At 34.2% G+C, this 12,471-nt stretch overlaps 1 protein-coding gene across 3 annotated transcripts in view; it reads right to left on the minus strand.

The window, feature by feature from the left end:
• HMGCLL1 (3-hydroxy-3-methylglutaryl-CoA lyase like 1) overlaps positions 1-12,471 on the minus strand; it is a 73,253-nt gene that overhangs the window by 39,880 nt on the left and 20,902 nt on the right. For all 3 annotated transcript variants that reach the window (XM_021551240.4, XM_085574666.1, XM_085574667.1), the window contains 2 exons: positions 11,957-12,052; positions 10,094-10,242 (listed from right to left, as the gene is read on the minus strand). In XM_021551240.4, coding sequence (XP_021406915.1) covers positions 10,094-10,242; positions 11,957-12,052 — 245 coding nt within the window. The remainder of the gene's footprint in view (positions 1-10,093; positions 10,243-11,956; positions 12,053-12,471) is intronic.

The raw sequence follows: 12,471 nt of genomic DNA on the forward strand, positions 1-12,471 counted from the left end.
GAGATGGAAAGAAGGACTTGCAAGTGAACACATTGATACATGATGCTTTAACAACACACAAGTACATGCTGTTTCGCTCACTCAGGTTTTGAGAAATCAGAATCTTTCCCTTTAAGTGATAAAAAGAAGTTTTCTACTTGTTTCACCTGGCAGAGTTTACCCAGTTGCTCGTCTGTCTGCAGATTTCACTGCATCATTCAGTCTTCTACTAAATTGTTTCTATGCATATAAAACAAAACCAAAACCTAAAAAAACCCACAACTTGACTGTGTAATATTTTGCACAAAAATGTTGAACAGCCTCTGGGGATGGGGAGGGAGAAGGAAGAGGAAGAGAGTTTTCAATTTCTTCCAGTAAGCCAAAACCAAATTTCAATGTTCCACAAATGTATAGACAGTACTAGGTCCCCATGATCAAGGTCACTAGGAATGGTGATAATCACATCAGCCCAGTGCCTGTGAGGTGAAGGATATAAAGCCACAAACAGGGTAAATGAGCAAACATTTCTTAACCAAAGTGTGTTAAAAGGAAAATGAATCCAAGCAGACACTGAACTCCATGTTGTAATCAGCCCTTTGTCAACTTGTTTGAGCAGGAGTCCCAGAGCCAGATCCACAGCTGCTACCACAGCTGGAAGCATGAAGCCTCCTGAGAAGCCAGTTGCAGACTCAGATGCTGCTGTTTCCTGTTTATTATTATAGTGTAAGTTTGCATACAATTTACCATGTTCACTGCAGATGTATTTATTTTTATTGGATGTTTATGCTTAAATGTACATGCCTATCATTTTGTGAATTCATAATATTAAGGTTGATCTATTCTGTCTCTTTCCAAAGAAAACTATTTATTAAAAACAGGGAATCATTAGTGTAGGGAGAGAGAAAACACAAAGAAGTGAAGAGAAAGATTCCTCCAGAAATAGATTCTGCAAGCCAAGTTCAAAATGTGTAAATAAGGCCAGGATCTTTTCTCACATTTGATTTTAAAAACAACCAAAAAACCCCCCAAACACACTCCCTCTCCCCCCTAAAAAAAAAAAAAAGAAAAAATGAAACAATCTCTCCATGTATTTAGTGCCCAGTTACAAGTAATATAGTGAATATGACAGAAAAAATATTTGCTAGTATTTTTAAATGCAAAAAAAACCATTAAATTGTGAACTATGATAAGATAAAATACTGAACTATGTTCTACAAAATAGTTACTTCTCTAAAAAGTAACCAAACTGTTACAATAATGAAGGACCACTTAACCATTTAACTTGCAATAACTCTAGATACCTATGGAGCTATCAGTAACACACTAGCAAACACATCACACTGTTACCTTATAATTTCATATTAACATTTTACGTCTGATTTACACTACCCTTTAAGAAGACAAGGGGATCATTTTTACTTCCCACAAGGATCCCTCTTTTTTTTTTTTTTTTTTTTTTTTTTTTTTTTTTTTTAAAGCAGCTCTTCTGGCCTGCTATAAATATTTTCTCTCTGTAGGTACAAAAATAATGGGTAAAAGTTGGTATAAATTTATTCCTCAGGAAAACCTTCACAAAGTGCAATCATGCAGTCTGGTAAAGCCAGTTCCAAGATCCATTTCTTAACCTGTTGCCAGTAAAGAGAAATTCACTAAGTCCCCACATCCCAGCAATCTCTGGCTTCTTAAACTTCTCCAAGGCACTTATTCCAGCTGCCTTAATACTACGTAACCCTGTAGATTTGTTTACCATTCACATACAAAACTGTGTCCCTTCCAAGTCTATTAAATGCTCATCTACATTTTGTTGTTTCCATAACCCCAACTATAGGCTCATTTATAGTGACATGAAGATGTTACACTGGTTTTACTACCTAGAAAAGTGATACTAGTATAAATCACAATATTCTCAAAATAATTGTGACTATGCTAAACTGCACAGTGTAGTCTTTAAAATGGGCAGTCTAAGGCAAATGTGAAAAAACATGTATTTGAGCCCTAAGTATTCTAGAAAACACGAAAATATGAGTTCTGAGTTTCTCTCTGTATTTGTAAGACATACATAGCTTCAAACTATGCATTTGTGCAAAACTGAATTGTTGAGTTTATCTTATAGATTTCTAATTACATCTAAAAGATTCGCTACTGTAAGGCTATTCAAGTATCTCAGTTTAAGTTACTTAGGATGGACTGTAATAAAGAGAAAAAAAAGAACATTGTTGAACTGAATTATAAAGATCTGATTATCCTGATAATCAGGAGTTTTAGATAATCAGGATGTGTCTTTATAAACAAAACAGGCTGTGCTATTAGTTTCTAAAACCAATTGTTGCAAGTACATTAAAATAAAAATAATTTATTCTTCCACATCTTCTTTTTCCAAAAGAAATCTCAATATCATTAGCACAAGACAGATATAACTAGAATCAATTATTTAAGTCTTTAATATATTTTGTTTAATATATATTAACACCAAAGTAAACCAATAATTATTTCCTGTAATCAAAAAAGAATAAAGTATGTTGCAACCTGTAAGCTTTATTATAGCATAATAGAAAAGGTGGTGGTAATAATAATAATAATAAAAAAAAAAAAAATAATAAAAAATAATAATAATAATAATACACAACATAGTTTGTTATCTATTTTTCAAGGTAAAAATATTGCTATATTTCAAGTTTATCAACCAATATTTGAATTCCGTGCAAACACAGATGTAAGCCAAATAGTGATATATTTCAAAATGCTTTTATGTACTGTGAACTGCACCATTCAACTCATTCTTAAAAGGCATAGGACATAAACAAAGGAATTACATAGAGCAATTCAGAATTAATGTTTGATTGCATGTGCTTAAATTTATGAAGCAGCAGCTTTGTAAAGAAATGCCTCTAGAAGTATTCTACAGCAATCACTTGCATCTGTTTTTTTAACGCTGAATCTCTAAATATTTGCATACACATTCACATTTGAACAAATTCCCTTAAAAGGGTGATTCACATGAACATTCTTCAGGTCTGGATCATAAATACAGCTTGTAGTTGCTGACCACAGAGAAGTGTTTTTTTAGTAAAGGAAAAAAATACAACCTTTCAGGTTTATATCCCTTGTTAATTTTTTGTTAGGAAGTCCTACATAGTATTGAATGTTTCAGAGTGAGATAGTCTGATTTTATGTCACGGTCAGAGGACATAAAGCACCATTTTTGGAAAAGAGAGAAAAATACCAGTCCCTACTTCCTTTACTGTTCTATCATACTAATTGCAATTAATTCCTGCATCTTTTTAAATTTTGGAATACATTAACTGAGAAGAATCTAGCTTAATGGAATTCATTAACTTGAAGAAACCAGCTTATTCAGAATTTACTTAACATTTTCTTTATAAGTACATTCATGATACACAAGTTAAAGGACAATCCAAGTGATTACTTCTAATTACCATTTCCCACAATTTTTTATCAATCCTGGCTGTTAAGACTTAATTTTTAATACTGAAGTTGTGATATTTTAGTAGTACCTGAATCATGCATTGCAAGGTGCAAATTTAAAACCAGCACTATTTTGTGTCACTTCGCATGTAAAACACACATAGTAGTAATTAGCTGACCATGAAGTTCATAACTGATTTGGCTGAGTGTCTTCACAGAGTATGTTCCAGATGTTATTGTAAAGTTTGTATGCATGTATTAGAAAAACTCCCAAACTAACCCAAAACCTTAAATAAAACCCAACAGAACCCAACCCCTTTATGATGCTAATAAATGGTCTAACTTCTAAGACCATATGCAACATTTCAATTCTTTATAAACATTTGAACTGATTTAGTAAACATTTAGAAAACTGTGGACTATCCTACAGATTTTAAATGTGACAGCTGACAACATAAATTTTTTGGATGATGATGGAGTCAATGTTAGTGCAGCTGTAGTAACAGTAAGACAGGCAAAAGCTAAAAGTTTAGTTTCAACTGTTTTGAGTGCGTTTTTCATAAGATTCAAGTATTGCCAATGATTTATGGTCACTACATAAATTGTAAATTGCCAGTAAAAATAGGAAATACAATTTGAACCCCTTAAAATTATTTTTGGAAGTATTTTTCAATTGCTCAAATAAGGAGTTAGGACAAGGCACTAAATTATCCATTTCCTGCAAATAAATAATGCATTAAACAATAATAGTGCTTTAGAAAGGAAACAATCTTTGCATTGAAATGAACACAAATACAGTTTATGCATATTGTTATTTTTGTTACTTTGGTAATTGTAGAAAAATATTTAGCCTACAAAATTTATATTAGAATTTAAAGTATGTAGTCCTGGGAGCTTACTTGAGGAAGGGCTGCAGGTTTTGGTGATGGTTCTTTAAATTAGCCAATGTCTAAAAGGGTGATTAAAAACTACGTCCACAGAGTAAAAATCTTTCACTGTATAGTCAACAGCTTCATTTTGTGCTAGCTTGCAGTACAAACCCTATTATTACATTTCTTCTATTTCTTGTAATTTACACAAGTTACATGGTCCTGATCCTTTGCCTATGAAGAAGTAGAACGGGATTCATTTGTTCTTATTCCTGATATCAGAGATGGTCATCCACAGTTTAGCCTTAGACAGGCCACCTATAGAATGAAAACACCGGATGGACCTAAACTCCTTTGCAGCCAAAAGGATGGATCATCCAGAGGGTGTTGCATCTTATCCTATGGCAGGTACTTTTAAAAAGCACATACAGTAAACCACAGCAAGAAGGTTGCCTAATTCCTTCTAGCAATTACCAGAAAATTTAGGATGACAAGCTCAGGCTTGTTCTGTGGTCATGCTCAGATGTGCCTCATGTTACAACAATAGTGAAAAATAAGACATAATTATTGTCAGCAAATAATATCTACACAACAAAAAACCTGAAACTAATCCTCAGTTGAGTGACAACCAGTCAAACAATGAGCACCTATTCAAAATAGTGAATATCAAAAAAAGACTTGCCACAAACCCTTTACTGTCTCAGCATTTTAAAAAAATTGCATGGAAGCAGGATAGCAAAATGCTGTTTATTGTATCTGTCACTAAAAGCAGCTTCCTTAGAAACAGCTAAAGATGGGATGAAAAATCACAGACTTTAATAGCTAATTATTTTTTTATTGTTTTATTTCCAAGAAAAAGTCACCAGGATTGCACAGAATATTTCTGTGAAATCTCGATTTAAGTTTTACTTTCTGATTATCTTTTAATTTTTTTTCATTGAGGAAGAGAAACCCAGAGTTTTATCTCATTAAATACAATTAAAAACTCCAGAAGTCTTCCAAATGTACTGCAATATTTGGGGACTAATGAATTACTTTCTATCAAGTACTGATGAATTCCTTATAGTAGTGCAGGCTTCTCTACCCGAGTAAATAATAGTATAATTTTCTAGAATTAAGTTTGAAATATCAGACTGCTGCCATAACCTCCCTCCTCACAAGCATCTGAAATGTTGTAAACAGATTTACTTAATTCCTGGATTTGGTACTCAAAATTGATGCTTCTTCTTTAAGGGCATTTTCTCATTTTTTAACTAATTGGAAGTTTTAGACCTGTTAGAAGTTTTTTCAACTGCTGGGAAATCTACTATTAAAAAAAGAAGTCCTTTGTGAATCCTCTATTTCTATATTCAGGCTTCTGCTATTTTTTTATGGTTTTCAGAATTCTACTCAATAAAATACATTGGAGCTTTAAAGGAAGTAGTGAAGTACATGGACACTAAACTATCCCTTTTGATTATTATATCTGGGCAATCATTCTGTCTCAATGCTTTCCATAGATTCTTGTAACTCCGTAACTCATGAGAACTGCATCTGAATGAGTATGAACAGGGAGGGACACAAGACAAAGTATCAAAATATTTTGCAATTATTCTCTTTAAAACATATTTGTCTAGATTCTGATCCATAATACTATTTTATTTCTCATTAATTTGACTCCTCAAAATCTTCCCGGGATGGATTTCTTAAAAGTGTGCTTAAAATCCAAATGTATGGGGTTAACCAGTTCTCTTTTACCTTCTAATATATAGTGTTCAAAACCTTCTTTCCAATATTTTCATATACTGAAATCCATGTTTAGTGGATACTGAGAATTACTACCTCAGAAAAGGCTTTTTGTTATGAAATAAGGCTCTATATTCTGCAATTTAGATTCTCAGCAGGTTTTTAGCAAATTGGCTGCTTTATAATTGAGTTATATTAGATGACCCCTGGAAAAATACCAGCAATTCTCTCTTAAACTTTTCAATTTTTCAAAGTATAACATTAGTCCATCATCTTATCTCTTGTTCCTCAAACTCAATTTTTACTGGAAAAATTAATTCTCAAACTAATATAATGTGATAAAGATACAAGCAACATTCACATAAATGTAGCTTCTCTTCAACATATATATCCTCTCTATTTGGATCCTTTACTTCATCACAATCTCACTGATGCCAAGATGATTTTTTGCCTTTTCTTTTATATACTTTTCATATAACTTTTATGTATCTTAAGTATTCTTAGCATGCATACTTGTAATTCCTTAAGTCTGATAACTTAGCATAGCCCTAGTATTTTGTTAGGCCAAGAGACCGAACATCCTAAAGGCCTCACAGCTGGAGGCTGGAAAACCCAATGCTATCTTGGGAAACCAAAGTCCTCTCTCAAACATATCCTGAAAACTAGAGTTTTGGCCCATCCAGGGGGGAATTTCATGAGTGGGGAATGTCACACATTTCATCCAGGCCTCCCATTGGAGCATCTTTGTTAGATATGCTAACTTGTAAAGTCTGTAAAACTGCATACACCATTTATCCCGTGTGTGCATCACGGCACATTCCACCTTGCACTGGTGCACCATAAGTCTCATTAAATATCAAGGTATAATCCCTTATCCCTTATCCATGTCTGGCTCTCAGTTTCCTAAAACCAGGAAAAAGCATCACCACAAATTGAATTATTCTGTTAATGGCTATTTAATTCTGAATGATTCACTTTTCCTCTAAGCCTCAGGAAGAATGCTAGAGTGCACTTAGATAATTTTCATTCACAACTTTGAATATGCTCACTTTACAGCATATCTGGTATTAAGCATTTCTCTGTTGAAATGTCCTGTAACATACTGCACCTGGCATGACAGACTCAATAAAATTTTCCTTCATGTACTGTATGAAGTTTATATTATGTTTGCATATTGCACTGAAATTAGAGATATCGCTACTGCATACATAAAGTAAGCACTTTCAAAATATAATCTGATTGTATTTTCCCTGAGTTCAATTATCTCCTTTCTCTTCATCTCTGTACTGTTCTGTTTGCTTCACCACCTGGCTCTTGATATTCCTCCCTTTTATCTCTTTGCTTTGTTTTCATTCTTTAAATTAATACTTTTTCTTTTTTTGCTGTGCTGTTCTTCTGTTTTGCCATATTTTGCCTCCTACTTCTTTCTCTCTCTTTGTTTGTTTGTTTTTTTCTTTTCTTTTCCTTCTTTTTCTGTATGAAGAAAAATAAAAGTCACATGGTTTGTCAGATAGTAGATAAAAATGTTTGGGAATATTGTAGAATCCTATCATGGGAACAGTTACTTCCGTCAGATCAGAGTAAGTGCTTCTGGTATGTTACAAATGCAAGACATAATCTGGGCGGTGGGGTGGGGGAAGCACTATGCTGTCACTTTTTTAAACTTATGAAAACTAGTGCACAGAAGACAAGTTAATATTTTAAGTAGAAACACAATCAACAGGGGCTTCTTCATCACCTACAATTTACATTTTATGGACAAGTTGCAAAGACCCTTTTTTGACATCCTCCAGAATTATCCAAAAACTTCTGTAATAGGCTTGGAGGATTTCCTGGATGGTCGATTGCCTATACTGTACCATTTAGTTGAATTTTATTAGTTAAATGCAGGAATACTAAACATAAAATATCTCCTGAATTGCCTAGACATCTGAAAAAAAACCAGAAAACAGAAGTTTAGTGTAAACGTGTTCACAAGTGGATAAGGTTTGTTGCTATACACTTGCTGTTTTGTTCGAATTAACTGCCTATTCCCTTAACCACACCTGTCTGGGACCTAAAGTTTAGGCATCCCTGAGTTTAATCCTCCTGGGGAACTCAAATTGCTTGTTATGTTCTCAGCTTAGAATTTAATTTTAGAAAAAATGTGATGAACAGTGGTGGCAGACAGCTTTTAAATAACAGACCTCTTACTCAAGAAGTTGTTCAGGGAGGCAAATCATTACTCTACTGGCAGATTAAAAACTGGAGAAAGTATTTAAACTCTGGTACAAGTTACTATTTCTTAATACATTGAGCATCCCTACTTGTCTATTTGGTGATTTTCCTCCTGAAATATACCCAGGCTAAGAAAAAGGAACCTGAGCATTTATGAGCTTTCCTTGGTTGGCTCTTGTGTGTGTGTGTCAATCATAGAAACACAATATTGTTTGGGTTGAAAGGGACCTTTAAGATCACCTAGTTCCAAAACCTCTGAAATGGGCAGGGACACCTCCTTCCTATAGATCAGGTTGCTCAAAGCTCCATCCAATCTGGCCTTGAACAACACCTCCAGGGATGCAGCATCCACATCTTCTCTGGGCAACCTGTGCCAGTGCCTCACCATACTCATAGTAAAGAATGTCTTCCTAGTATCTATTTGAAACCTGCTCTTTCATCCTGAACCTTTTCCTCCTTGTCCTGTCATTACAGTTCCTGATAAAGAGTCTCTCTATGGCTTCCCTGCAGCCCCCTTCAGATACTGGAAGGTAACTATGAGGTCTCCACAAAACCTTCTCTTCTACAGGGTGAACAGAGTCAACTTTCTCAGCCTGACCTTGTTAGTGACATGTGCCAGTCCCTCTGTTGGACTTACTCCAACAGTTCCATGTCCTTTGTACACTGGGGAACCACAACTCTATGCAGCACTCTAGGTGGCATCTCATCAGAGCAGAGTAGAGGGGCAGAATCCCCTCCCTAGCCCTGCTGGCCATGCTGCTTTTCATGCAGCCAGGACACAACTGACTTTCAGGGTGAGCACACACTGCTGGCTCAGGTGGAGTTTTTTGTCAACCAGTGCCTACAAATCCTTGGGTTGGACAAGATGATCTCCAGAGTTCTCTCTCAATCGAAACCACACTGCTGTTCTGTGATCGATCCTCTGGGGCACAGTTATAACTAGAAGTCAGATTTCCCTTTCTCCAGGCAAATGCCCAAACAACCACACAATGTTGTGAAAAAAACGTGGGCAGTAGCATTACCTCATCACTATTTCTGGAGCAAAGACAGAAACCAGTATTTATTCCCAGACTGGTTTTCACATACATAGTCTCTGAGGTATCTACCTCTACCTATTTTCAGGTCCAGGTATTTTCTGAACATGATGTAGTTTACACTACTAGTAATCCTCAAGGAATCTCACTGCTGAGTTTCTCCTTGAATCTATGAGAGCCCTTCTGCATTCACAAGGACCTTCACTAATAATCTTTTGTAAGCAGTTCTTACCTGTGATGCAAAAGAAAACGGAAATGAAAATCAATACTGTTCAAGAGTGAGAAACATTCAAAATAATTTTAAGTTAAAAAATAAACACTGGATAATTCTAGAGTTTCATGCACTGGAGACTCAAAAGTTTCAATGCCTGGATCTTCAGGATAACTTATATACAGAATAAGTTTTTTCTTAGGAATAAGTTTATTTTCTCACTTTTATACCTTAATGCTGCAATGTATGTAGTGATATATTATGATTTCTACAATAAAATAAAAATTTGTAGGACATTTTTTTAAGGTGCTAGTGTTACAAAGTCTCAACAGCACAAAATAAATTTTATTCTGTTATCTGTGACAGTAAAAACTAATTTTTACAATAAAATTCATAAATACTCCTTTCATCTTTCAATTTCCACAACAAAAGATTTACCATCAGTAGTTAAAAATGCAAAAATGACTAAATATATTCAATCCTAACAAAAGTCACAGTAAAGACTATTCTTACCATTCATCTACAAAGCAAAAATTTGGTAGTAAACTTCTCTATTTGGTTATTTGGTACCAAATAACCCCTGTAACAATGACTCCAGTATCTCTGTATTACTTTAAAATCTTTATATTTACCCACGCACTGGAATATTCATATTCCTTGCAGATTTAGTGACTTCTTCAAACCTTTCTATGCTTTCTTCAATTGAACAATTAATATTCATTTTGCTAAAAGATTCAGATGCTGCGCCAAATACCGAGACTTCTGTAGCTCCTGCTGCAATCTAAAAAACACATTTCAAGAAAACAGAACTATAAAACTATATTAAAGTATTAGATTGAGCATTTCATTGTGTACAACAGTCTAAAATTTGGAAGTACCTTAAGTATATCATCCATATCTAAAATCTAATTTTAATTACAATTTTTTTAAGCTATAGCATACAGACGGATTGAATCATATATTGAGATCATTCACTATTGCATATTTTCTGCCTCTTCTTAGCAATTAAACATGTTTTTAAAGTGACGAATGATAAAGGTAATAAGATGTAGGAATTCACATGAACCAGCTATACAAAAAACAATTGTTAATACTTTTATATATCTGTTCAGAAAATTAAAAGATCATACAATAACTACCATACTGTTTGCTCTCTGTGTGCATATGCCTAGAGCAGCAACAATAACCAACAGGGATTTCTTTGTTAGAGCCAACACTAGGATGATGGGCCCCATTGGTCTTCTTGGTCTCACAGTTAATAAGGGTAATATGGAAAATGTGTACATGAGAGGCTGCTGAGAGAAGTTTTAGCAAACACCATATTTTGAGCAAATACCTCAAAATGTGTAAATGTTGTGACTTCACTGAAGGGGCAACTAGCTTGAGCTTGTATTCAGTACCTCAGTAAATCAACTAATATGAGGCAAACTAGAAGCCAGCTAGAAGCCAAACTAGAACTGAAAGCCAGCTGGTGGGAGAAGAAAACATTTTAGCTTAAAAGTTAGAATAATTAACTAACACTCACTCTCCAGTCAGGATACTACTCTTGTTCAGTGAAAAAGTATGGAGCTTTTGCCTTTACTCCCTGCCACTGCAGGATAATGTTTAAAATTCAGCAACTCATACAGGGACAAATATTCTTTCAAACACAGGGAAAAAAATATCAGCAAGGAGTAATGCAGGAATCATCTACAACTATTTTTTCACTGTTTTCCCTTTATTATATCACTAAATACAGTATGGAGATAAAACAGCATTAATTAAACTCATACAAGCCACCACTGAGACAAAGTTGCAGCACTATAATCTGACTGCTGATAGTTAAGTCAACTATGCACAGGATTCTGTTTTAACAGATATTTTAGTATAGGAAGTGAATGGTAGGCTAGACCACAAATGTCCACCAAGCAGTATGCTTTCCAAATACAGCCTGTCCTACATCAGGACAAAGGCAGAAATACTAAAAGTTTTCAAAAAACAAAAGAAGTGTAAAGATTAGACTAACAATGTGTATATTTTAAGACTGAACTGCTCCATTTTTTCACTCTTTTACACACTTCAAGTCTATAATTTTGACTATTTTGGAAGAACTGAAATAATTTAAACTTTCAAACCAAACCAAAATTAAATCCAGAATTGCTATAAAGCTTTTTTCATTTAAATGAATCTTTCCTCATCCTTCTTCAGTGTTTTCCACCAAGACTCTCTTCAGAAACTTTTCTAGGGCCAGCAAGTCAAAGAGCAAGAACTGTCTTGCCCCTTATATAGAAGCATCATTTAAAGGAACTTACAAAGTTCCTGGTCAATGCCTCTATTAAAATATGACCTTAACATCACTCTGTGAATTCCTTATTTTTCATAAAGAAAATTCAGAGTTTTCAGTGACAAAAACAATAGCTCATTTCTGACATTAAATAGCTAGATTCTGGTACTGAACTGAAAGTGTCTGAAACACAAAAGAGGTAAATGTGGACAACACCTATGAAAGCACTTACAGCAGAATGAAAACCTTGAAGATTAGGTGTGAGAACAGGATACTGGACTCCAGGATGCCGCTCAATGCCCCTCATTACTTCTTTGTGATCTGCCATCTAAAATAGATAAATAATTTATATTGATCAGCAGTTATCTTCTGATTTTATATAGCTAAATAGAAATTGACTTAGACTGTGTTTTTGACTTCATTAATTTTACAGCTCATACAAAAAGTCTAACAACAAGGGAGTTAAACTGATTTTGTATAAATACTCTTTTTTAATTTCTTAACTTTTGACTATTTGTGTTGTAATCTTTTTAGATCTATGTGAATATAGAACCGGAGCTAAGACTTTGACAGTGTTTCTTTGTGTGTATCTGTGAAAATATAATTTGCATCATAAATTGACAGACTTATGATAATGCTGCTCATGAAGTGTTATGGCAACTTTAACTTTGCTTCACTGGACTTAACTGGTGGAATTAACAGAATAATTGAGATTTAAGAAACACAGAAATCTTGAAAACTTCAACA

The sequence above is a fragment of the Lonchura striata genome, chromosome 3 (assembly GCF_050655825.1).
Source record: "Lonchura striata isolate lonStrDom1 chromosome 3, ASM5065582v1, whole genome shotgun sequence".
Lineage (NCBI taxonomy): Eukaryota > Metazoa > Chordata > Aves > Passeriformes > Estrildidae > Lonchura > Lonchura striata.